The 11,338-nt window shown below is 43.1% G+C and overlaps 1 protein-coding gene across 1 annotated transcript in view; it reads left to right on the forward strand.

Moving 5' to 3' along the window:
- The window catches only part of LOC120575292 (caseinolytic mitochondrial matrix peptidase proteolytic subunit), a 9,564-nt gene extending 8 nt beyond the window's left edge, over nucleotides 1–9,556 (forward strand). The window contains exons 1-8 of the mRNA XM_039826013.1: nucleotides 1–104; nucleotides 1,162–1,263; nucleotides 3,809–3,880; nucleotides 3,983–4,079; nucleotides 4,971–5,156; nucleotides 6,095–6,102; nucleotides 6,292–6,397; nucleotides 8,369–9,556. The exon at nucleotides 1–104 is cut by the window's left edge and continues 8 nt beyond it. Of these exons, the coding sequence (XP_039681947.1) occupies nucleotides 93–104; nucleotides 1,162–1,263; nucleotides 3,809–3,880; nucleotides 3,983–4,079; nucleotides 4,971–5,156; nucleotides 6,095–6,102; nucleotides 6,292–6,397; nucleotides 8,369–8,595 (810 nt within the window). The 5' untranslated portion in view covers nucleotides 1–92 and the 3' untranslated portion in view covers nucleotides 8,596–9,556. The remainder of the gene's footprint in view (nucleotides 105–1,161; nucleotides 1,264–3,808; nucleotides 3,881–3,982; nucleotides 4,080–4,970; nucleotides 5,157–6,094; nucleotides 6,103–6,291; nucleotides 6,398–8,368) is intronic.
- The last annotated feature ends 1,782 nt before the right edge of the window (nucleotides 9,557–11,338 follow it).

The raw sequence follows: 11,338 nt of genomic DNA on the forward strand, positions 1-11,338 counted from the left end.
ACAGAGAAGAAGAAAGCGGTTCAAAGTTGAAATTGTAACTGGTTCCGGTGTATCTGGGGGTCACACAGAGGGGTAAAGAAAAGACTTCAAAAATGCTGTTGCAAGTGAGTACAACCAGCAGTTTTAGGGACCCCTCCCTTCAGCGGGGTTCGTACTGGACATTAGTTGAATGTGAAATGAAACCGGCGGGTACTGTTGTTATTACAGCGTGTCAGCTAACTAACGTTAGCTAGCAGCTCGTGGAACGTTACGTTAAAGTTGCTTCATGGGATCATCACCCCCGTCAGGTGCACCCTGTCCCGGTACTAAAACTCCACGAGTGTAACGGTAACGTTAGTGTTTTCCAAAAACACAACACACTGAACTTGCCAGTGTTTTATAGACCTATTCAATGGGCAGTCCCAAACTAAATCCGTGTATTTTCCACAACAGTTGAGCATGTTGCTGACTGAGTCTAGTTGTGTAACCTTATAATGCATCCGTGATGTAACCAGACATTACAGACGAACTGAAAAGAAAAAGCTAACATGCTACTACATTAATTATTAGTTTGTCATTTCGACATTGAACAGCTGAGCAAATCTGATAAGCAAAGTATTTTATTTTACAAGATGGTATACACTTTAAACTTCTCATCCCATAAGACATAACATAAGCTTTATTGATCCCACACCGGGCACATTTATACGTTATAATATCGTTATTTACACGTTAACAATAAAAAAAATACTGATGTATTTGAAATCAATCTTTGTTTCCAGCTGATTGGATGGAAAGAAACCTATGACTTGTCAACAGATAACAGAGGAAGGCTATCAAGTTATGAACACAATTTTAGATCCAAATGTACACAGTTATTCAAAGCAGAAGTTAAAAGGATTTGTTTTGACTAACCTCAAGAAATGACTTGGTGTGTCCAAATTAAAGCAGATTCTAAGTTTTCCAAATTACAAAATCCCTGAAAATGATAAGAAACAAAAATACACACTATGTTATATCTAAGTTATTTGTATTCTTGTTTATGCGTTTACCCCTTCCATATGTTTATAAATGTTTTAGTGTGTTTCTGTTTATTCCTTTTCTTTTCTTTTAAGTGTGCAGTAATTGTTGAACACAAGTGTAGTAACCATTGTGTGTGTTCTGCATGTCCGTGTCTTTCAGAGAGTGTTGCGCATCGGAGGCTTGACGCTGAAACACAGCCGGTCCATCCACCACAGTCCTGTATGGAGGAGTCCTCTTATACCCATGGTTGTGGAGCAGACAGTGAGTAAGATGACTTTTAAGTGCTGAGCTGTGTTCAAAGTTGTCATATGTGTTAATGCCACACTAGGCACGACTTCTCTATACAGACACGTGCCCAAAGACCATCCTTGCATTAAAAGGGTAACTTTTTTTTTTTTTCAACCTGGACCCTATTTTCCTGTTTTTGTGTCTTAAGTGACTGACGGGAACTACAGAGAGAGTTGTGTGGAGCTGATAGTCTTAAAATAGGGCAGTGGTGGCCTAGTGGTTAAAGAAGCCGGGAGGTCGTCTGTTCAATCCCCAGACCGACGGGAAAAAAATCTGTGTGGGGAAAGTGAAAGAGCAGCGCTTGTCCCTCCCTCATTACCACCACTGAGGTGCCCTTGAGCAAGGCCTTTAACCCCAACCGCTCCAGTGGAGCTGCTCAGTGGCCAGCAGATCAGACTGTGGTTGTACTGGGCAACTTCCAGGTATGGATGTGGTACTAGGGGAATGTGACAGGTCATCATTGCAAATGAGATGTTTGAAAAATAAAAATTAGCCTTTGTAGCAACTCTTTTGGCAATGGCTTGAATGTAACGGACGTTTATTATTATCAAAAAGTGACGCACTAAAGCTTTAATGTGCAGGCATGAACCAAATACTTGGAGAGTAGGAAACCTACATAGAATTGGTTTATTGGTGTTCTATAAGTTAAAATAAATTCTGCAAGGTATGTTGAGCTTTGAGGACCTGAGAACTAGCTTTGACATCCCTAGGGCTGGGCGATATGGACCAAAAGTCATATCCCGATATATTTTGGCTGAATATCGATATACGATATATATCCCGATATTTTTTTCCACGAAGTGAGAGCAAATGTTCAGTCAAAGCCCAAATCAAATATGACATGTCACAAGTAGTTTCATAGAAACAGTTGCAAAATCAAATAAATAATAAACCGGTTTCTTCACCTGGTTCATGATTAAATGCTCAGCTGTTCAAATAACAATAAAATGTAAACCTAAATACTGTATAACAGGAGTACCTTTTTGAAATCAAAGCTCCATAGGCTATTTGTGATTCGTTCCAAAGGTCAATTAAGCTTTAGATATTAATATAATCTACTTTGTTCAAAATGTAATGCCTCATGCCTGTAAGCCTAGGTTATAGTCCCATTCTTCCACTTGATACTGCTTCCACTTAAATAAACTTAAGATGAACTATCGACTACAAAACAAAGAAATTTATTATGATCGGTTCACAGATCTGAGTCCAAACGGAAACTTCACCCTTCTGAACTAAGAGTTTCTGCTTCAAGGTGAAGTTTAAACAGACTGAAATGTCCAGGCTCATTCCTCCACTATTTATTTCTGTATGTATTTATGCGTACATGTAATTTTAACGGGCACTGAGCTCCAGATCCTGCAGCCGCCAGACGGTCGCTGCCCCCGTGTAGCTTCTTTCCACGTGCGCGCCGCCGGAAACTTAGTGGAACTTTCCGCCGATATCGACATACAGTTCGTCCTGGACTACGTGTAAGATCCTACCGATCACCACTCTGTCTTTGGCTGGTCCGATCTGGATCAGCGGGGACCGGCGCAGCAGCGAGGCGAAGCTGTGTTTTTGCCCGGGGGAAGAGACGCTGCGGCCGGCCACGGAGCTCTCCGCCTCCCGCTGCCGCCGGAGCTCAGATTGCTGGTCCAAGGCGGCATATATAATCATAAAACACATTGTCACCTGTTAAATGTTATCCATTGCTGTTTGTTCTTTTCATTTCCTCTATCGAACATAATTAAGCAGTACAAAAGTCCGGCATCTTTAGCGTTGATCTGAATGCTTCGGCCCCCTGTTCCAAGATGGCGGCGGGTTTTGACGTATGTTTAGAACCTCACGGCGACATATCTATGGGAGCAAGGATCACATTTGAACTATATCGATATATGCGATATGGTCTAATTCCATATCTCATTTAAAAATATATCGATATATTTGTTTATATCGATATATCGCCCAGCCCTACCTAGGACATCCTTTTTTCTTTTTATCTGCGCTTAAGATCAGCCCTAAAATGTTATGGAGTACCATGGGGAAACAGTCTCGAGACCCACCCAATCATTAAATGGTTTGTTGATTTTCCTGTGAGAGGATTAGTGTCCGGGATTTATGCTAAACTGATGCAAGTATCCGTAGGGGAACTCGCAATACTAAAGAAATGGGAGTGAGAGCTGAGCTCGGAGGGGAACGTAATTAATTGGGAGACAGTTTGGGACAATATTTCCCGCTGTTCCAAGAACCCAAATCACCAGCAGATCCACTTCAACATATGCCATAGGACATACTGGACTCCTCAGAAGAGATAAGTCTCCAAAGCCATTCCTACTCCCTATTGCACGTTCTGTCAACCTGAACAAACTGGAACTTTCCTGCACATGGTCTGGGAGTGTGAACAGGTGCATGCGGGGGGTGGGAGAGGGTGATTGTTCTTGTTAAAGTGTGTTTGTCTGTTCTGCGGTTTAAAATGAAAAAAATAAATAAAATAATTGATCTTAAAAATAAATTCTGCCTTTTTGTTGTTGTTTTCCAGGGGAGAGGAGAAAGAGCATATGACATCTATTCCCGCCTCCTGAGAGAGAGAATCATTTGTGTAATGGGTCCTGTAAGTGTCTGCCTCAATGTAAACGAGAGTGAACTTTTTTTTGTTTTGTTTTTTTCCCCAAAGTGATTTCTATTCTGGCTCTGTCTCCCTATCCTCACGCAGATCGATGACACTGTGGCTAGTCTGGTTATCGCCCAGCTGCTCTTCCTACAGTCAGAAAGCAACAACAAGCCCATCCACATGTACATAAACAGTCCTGGTGAGACATCAGCTGGAAACGTCCCGAAAAGGACACTTAACACAAAACTACTATGCATGTCAGAAATGTACAAATCTAAATAGAAGAAGAAGGTTGGAAAAACAAAAAAGAGAACTTTAAATCTTAATGATCATTTTCCATTTTAGTTGTCCTATGTTTGTTTTCCTTTTCCCATTGCACATTTCAACTTCAGCTTTTCCATTTGTCAGTTCTCTGTATTGCCACGAGTTACCAATAACGTGTTTGAGACAGTTATAATTAATGTAGAAGGAGGCTTGATTTTGTTTTTGAAAATTAGCACGCAGCGTCGAAACGCAAAGCCAGGCCTAATTGCCGTTTCATAATATCACAGTTTCCTCTTTAGCATTTCATTATGGCCTAATTATCTTGAGTGTAGTTTCACATTGCCAGACCTTCCTCCACAGTGCTGCGGAGGAGGGTCTGGCTAGTCCACACAGCATTCCCAGATGGGAGTAAAATGTGCTCTGGTTTATTGGCATTTCTTTAAGCCAATCACAATTGTCTTGGGCGGTGCTAAGCTCCGCACGGCGCCGCTGCAAAATAGCCTCGGGAAGGAACTTGTTTTGGTGGAACGTGTGTACGTTCAAAAGTAGTTTTAGTCGTGCAACAGAGAAGGATATACAGCAGACTCACTCCACTCAGCCCTTTCTCTCTGCTCAGACACAAACACTGCACATATACAGACTCCGACACAGCAGCGCAGACTACACATAAAGCCCGGTTCTAGAACAGATTCTTCTTGAGTAGTACAATATAATAACAGTCAACAATTTTTGATCTTGATCCTGAGTAAAAACATCCGGCCTTATGATGAGCCTTTTTAAAATGAGTACATTCATGCCACTTCTCTCCCTTTTCCCTGTCCCCCAGGCGGTGTGGTGACAGCAGGCCTGGCCATTTACGACACCATGCAGTACATCCTTAATCCCATCTCCACCTGGTGTGTTGGCCAGGCAGCCAGTATGGGCAGCTTGCTGCTGGCGGCCGGAACGCCGGGCATGAGGCATTCACTGCCCAACGCCCGCATCATGGTTCACCAGCCTTCAGGAGGCGGGGGTGGGTAAAGGAGGGGTGGGGACGTCCAGAGTCTAAACGTTGCCAAGCCTGTAATGGTGATCGTTAACACTGAAACTGGGGAATACCAGTCTCGCTTTGCCAGATCTTCCTCCACAGCGCTGCGGAGGAGGGTCTGGCTAGTCCACATAGCATTCCGGGATGGGAGAAAAAAATAAAACCTGCTCCGGGTTATTGGCATTTCTTTAAACCAATCGCAATCGTCATGGGCGGTGCCAAGCGCCGAGTGGAGCCACGGTGCCGCTGCAAAATAGTCTCAGGAAGGAACTTGTTTTGGTGGAACATGTGTGCGTTCGAAGGCTGTTTTAGTCGTGCAACAGGAGTTTAAAACGCCAACACCAAGAAAGCGGAAGGTAACGGACATCTGGCCGAAAAAGGGGACATCCGGACGGATTTCCCGCCGCACCGGAGCTATCTCGGAAGTGGAACGTCGTGGATATAGACTAGGGGGAATAATAAACCTGTAACGGCGATCTTCCATCGACACAATATACAAACAGCGATGCAGGAAAAGAGCCGAGAGCATCATCAGAGTCAGTCTCTCACACACACACACACACACACACACACACACACACACACACACACACACACACACACACACACACACACACACACACACACACACACACACACACACTGCACATAAAGCCCGCTTCTAGAACAGTTTCTTCCCTGCCACAGTCCGACTGAACACTTCACTGCGATTAAAGGTGTAATCATACTACTACTGTGAAATATTTATTCTCAAATGCAATATCCCCCACAGTTATCACACACCCATTACCCTTAATAGTGTTTAGAACCTGTACAGATTAATTACTTCTACTCCTCCTCCTCCTCCTCCTGGCTTACAGTAGTACTCGTACTCCAGTTTCAGTATTCATAATTTACTATATGTTATGCACTCTTTTGTGTAGTGTCTAAGGTTTTTAGTCCTATTTTAATGTATTTACCTTGTATAATCCTTTTCTAGCTTAGTCGGTGTGCTTTTCTTTTGCCCTTTAACTCTTTTTACTTGACTCAAAGAGCCTGCACAAGAAGCCCTATGTGCCTGGACTGTTATATTAACCGGTAATATTAACGTGTCTGTCTGTCTGTCTGTGTCTCTCTCTAGGGCCAGGCCACAGACATCGCCATCCAGGCTGAGGAGATCCTGAAGCTGAAGAAACAGATCAACGTCATCTACGCCAAACACACGGGCCAGCCGCTGGAAACCATTGGTAGGTTCCAGCTCTCTGGGCCCCCCCCGCCCCCATCTTGCACCCGGCGCTGCGCAGCACAAAGCCCGACCCAAGTGTCTTTGCTAGTTTAAGACAGACGCCGTTGTCAATTTCCCGTCCAGCGCCCACGTCGTTTAACCCTTGTGTTGTCCTTCGGGTCACTGGGACCCGAAGGACAACACAAGGGTTAAATAGCAAATGCACCTGCGCCCATCTTTGCGCCCCATGGGCGTGCTGGTCTTACAGGCAGGTGTGTTCAGGTGCATTCTGGGCATGCTGGTCTTACAGGGAGGTGTGTTCAGGTGCATTCTGGGAGTATTGCCATCTCGAGGCAGCGGGAAGTGATCGAGCCACTGACCAACAAAAACCTGGTCTAAAGTCACTAACTCAGCATTTCATGGTTATTTTAACAGCAAGTTAGTAAAATGCGCCTAGGCTCGTGCACAGCGCGCGCACAACTATGCTTGACACACACACACACACACACACACACACACACACACACACACACACACACACACACACACACACACACACACAAGATTACAAATAAAAATATTACGTGCAAATCTTTTTTCCGTTCAATCTAATTGGGACGTTTGTCACAGAAAGTCAGGGCTTTGAAAGAGAATAGAACAGCAGTTCAAAACGCACAGAAAAGAATGCATTATTATTATTATTCTTCAGGAAATCATTCCTACCACATGCAATAAAAAATGTTTAAGAATTTTTTTTGGGGTATTTTAGGCCTTTTTTGTATAGGACAGCTTAGACATGAAAGGGGAGAGGGGGGGGACGATGTGCAGCAAAGGGCCGCAGGTCGGAGTCGAACCCGCGGCCCCTGCGTCGAGGACTAAACCTCTATATATGGGCGCCCGCTCTACCAGGTGAGCTAACAGCCGCCCGCCATAAAACGTTTTAACACTTCAAACAGTGAGTGCTGGCTAAGACTCGTATACATCACAATACTACACACATAGGTTTACTTAAATCTTTATAAATACTATTTAAGTAGTATTATTCGCCACTATCTCACACACTCTTTCCTACCCTACCTATGTTATGTAACCAAAATAGTAGAAACCTCCGACAGTGTCTGTGAGTGAGGAGTCCTACTCCACATTTGTTGCGTTCAGGCGCAATATTAATGCGCCTCATATTCAGAGGCTCAGTCCTCGCCGCAGCGGCTTCAACTCCGCCCTGCGGCCCTTCGCTGCATGTCATTCCCCCGCTCGCTCCCCTTTCATGTCTTATGCCAGGGGTCTTCAACCTTTTTTTTTTTTTTTAAGCCAAGGACCCGTTAACTGAAAGAGACACGAGCAGGGACCCCCTATATTGTATAAACTAAGTTGCATAATAAACTGGGCCTACAATAACGCGTAGGGCAGCGTAACGCCTTTTTACACACCTTTGGATTTGAAGCGGTCTTATGAAATAAAGGCCTAAACGGATGAACGGATGCCCCAGTCTTGTCGGCTCTCCATTGGCTCCCTGTAAAATTCAGAATTGATTTTAAGATTTTAGTGCTGACTTTCAGAGCCTTAAACGGTCAGGCCCCACAGTACATCCTGGACCTTTTGAAGCCGTATTCCTCTGGCCGGACCCTTCGGTCCGCTGGCCAGAACCTGCTTGTAGTCCCCAAGACTCGTTATAAGACTCGAGGGGACCTGTCTTTTGAGTCTGTTGCTCCCAGACTGTGGAACGCCCTGCCCCTGTCCATGCGTCTGGCAGACTCTGTTGTCTCTTTTAAAAAGGATCTGAAAACATGTTTATTTAGGAAAGCTTTTGGTTGATGGGTTTTCACTAGTGTCACTTTAATTTTACATATGTATATACATTTTATATTGTATAGGTTTGTGTTACCTATTCTTTTGTACAGCACTTTCTGATTTTATCTGTGAAAAGCGCTTTATAAATAAATTTTACTTACTTACTTACCTTTCCTTCTCGTTTTCTGTCCTACCTTTCCAGAGGGTGTGATGGAAAGGGATCGCTACATGGGCCCCATGGAGGCGCAGGACTTTGGCATCATCGACAAGGTCCTGATCCACCCGCCCCAGGCCGGCCAGGACGAGCCGGAGCTGGTGCAGAAAGAGCCGGCGGCGGCAGCCAGCGCCCCCCAACAGCCAGAGTGCGCAGCCCCAGCGCAGGACCTCCCCGGGACAAACCCCCCCTCCTCATACAAACCTGAGCCATGAAGCCACGTAACCGTACAGAGCGCTGGTGGTTTGATACCCGACAGTTAGGGAAGAACAAGGCGGGCGCCTCCATGATGTCTTCTTTCTCCCCCCCCCCCTTAAGCAACACTGTGCCGTCTCCACACGTGCGCAGGCATCATGTTACAGTGGTCATCTGGAGCGAACCCAATGTTTGCTACACCTTTTTTATTTTTATTCTTTATTTTATTACTGTTAAGATGTAGAAATAAAAGTCAAAGAAGTGATGGCTGAAGTTGGTCATTACTCACATCTGAAGGAAACTATAGTATTTCAGCTAGGGCTGCACGATATGAGGAAATTATGGGATATGCCATAACGTAGTTGAATATCTCTAACGATATTACTTGCAATGAATACAGATGAAATACATTAAAATGTACTCAGTTCTGCCTTTCTGCTGCTTTCAGTATTCTGCTATAATAATAATTTATGCTATACACATTGCTTGTTGTATTAAAAAAAAAAAAACATTCTTTTATAGAAAAAATTTTTTTGTTCTATAAAAGAGATGTTTTTTTGGATTGAATATGAAAGGTAACACTAAGAAAAGAATGGCAGTGACATTTTAAAGTGCAGTATCTATAGAAAATAGGTACTCTTTTTAACTAATTTCAAAACATCTCTCGAGTGTCTTTTGTGATTTGTCGCAGTCTTCACAATGTGTTTATCGCACTAGTTGATATTGCGAGGACAATTTCAAAAAAACTAAATGGATTTATTGTGCAGCCCTAGTTTCTGCTGAGTTGGTGTTAGTGCTCCCAGGTAGATGGTCTTATTCGGGGGAGGGGGAGGGGACGCCTGCTTGAGACTATGGAGCCATCTTGTTCTGTTCTACCTCTGTGCTGCAGACATGGCCACTGGAAGAGTGTAGATGACCTCTATGACCTGTATTTGAATACTCATATTTGTAATTAATAAAAAATGTCCACAACTCACCAAACATGGACTGCTTTGTTCTTGATCCGTTTCGTCTCAAATTCATCTCGAGCTCATCCCGTCCACAGGAACTGAAATGGCTGCGTAGTCCCCCTGGTGTCCTATGTAGTTATGAGGAAAAAAAAAAGTGGAAATGCAGAAGTGCAGGTTTTTTAGGCTGCAGATCATGTTTTGCTCGTTAGAATGCCGTTGACGCATCTAGACGTCGAATGAACTTTGACATGACAGCAAAAATGTCTTCAAGCATCAAATTAAAATGTGAGCCATGAAAGGAGAAGTAATACTGAGTAAAATCAAGTCACTGTACTTTAATGCACTCAAGTTTCCAAACACATGCAAGAAATACAGAACTACAAGTACAATAAGCGGACATTCTGAAATGGGACTTTCTGCAAAATGAGTACTTTTACTTTTTTTTTTGGGACGCTCATACTATTGAACTTTGAATTAAGTAGAAAATTTGAATGCAGGACTTTTTATTTGTAACAGTGGTTCCACGGTGTGATAATGGTACTTTTAAATTTAGTAAAAGAATTGAGTACTTCATCGACTGGCCGATCGACAATGCCATCCCCAGAGCCCTGCAACACACAGAATATACTGTATATACTTTATTTGAGCGGACAGATGGGCAGCAAGTGCCCACAGGTCAGAATTGAACCCGCGGCCGCTGTGACGAGGACTGAGCATATGCACATGGGTCGCACGTGTCGCTACCCAGGCGCCCCAGATTATGTTTTTAACACGAGCAATTTATATTTGGGTGAGCTAACTGAACAGCATCCACTGCTTTTTCTAAAGTATACAGTTTTCTTAAGTGAAATGTACAATGCAAGATTTTGTATTAATATAGTCATTTAGGTGCCCAGGTTGGATCAGTGGGTAGAGCGGGCGCACTTATACGGAGAGGTTTATGCCTCGATGCAGAGGTCCAGGGTTCGAGTCCGAACTGTGAGGATTTCCTCCATGTCTTCTCTCTCCCCTTTCTCACCTAGCTGTCCTATCAAAATAAAGGCGGAAAAGCCCAAAAATAATCTTATATATATATATATATATATATATATATATATATATATATATATATATATATCCATCTATCTATCTCTTAAAGATATCCAGAATCGTAGTCATTAAAAGAATATATATTTGAAAAATGAAACAATCTCATTATAATGCTGTTGAAGCATCTAGACGTCTAATGAACTTTCCCTTGACAACATAATGTAGCCTTAAAAACTTAAAAAGTAATCGCAACACACCAACAAAGGCAGAAAGTGATGAGTGTAGTCAGCCAATCAGAATCATCTGTGTCTGGGGCCTGACAATGCTAAGTCATTGTTGATTTGAATTGACTGCTTTTAAAAGACCCTTATAATTTAATTTGATTCATTCTTATTACCACAAAAAAAATAATATTGACACATATTGATGTCTCAGCCTCAGAAACCCTTAGAAAAGGATTATGATGTTAATTATTTACTACTTAACTTTGGTTGATGAATGTATGACCCACATAGTCACACAGTAGTGAAACAAATATTCTGTTACTGAAGCTGCGCGGCTTTCGATTCCTGGTTGAAGAGTCATAGCTGAGGCAGGAAATGTTTCGGATGACCTGCATTTGCCTTGTAGATAAACTGGCATCAAATCAGATTGTGTTTAAAGGCCCTGAACGCCCACACAGGTGTTGTCAGTTAATCTGGCTGATTGGACCTCTTCCCAGGACTGTGTGGGTGTGTGTCTAGACTTATTGGTTGAGATCTTCCTGAGTCTCTTGTCAGCTTTG

The sequence above is a fragment of the Perca fluviatilis genome, chromosome 15 (assembly GCF_010015445.1).
Source record: "Perca fluviatilis chromosome 15, GENO_Pfluv_1.0, whole genome shotgun sequence".
Classification (NCBI taxonomy): domain Eukaryota; kingdom Metazoa; phylum Chordata; class Actinopteri; order Perciformes; family Percidae; genus Perca; species Perca fluviatilis.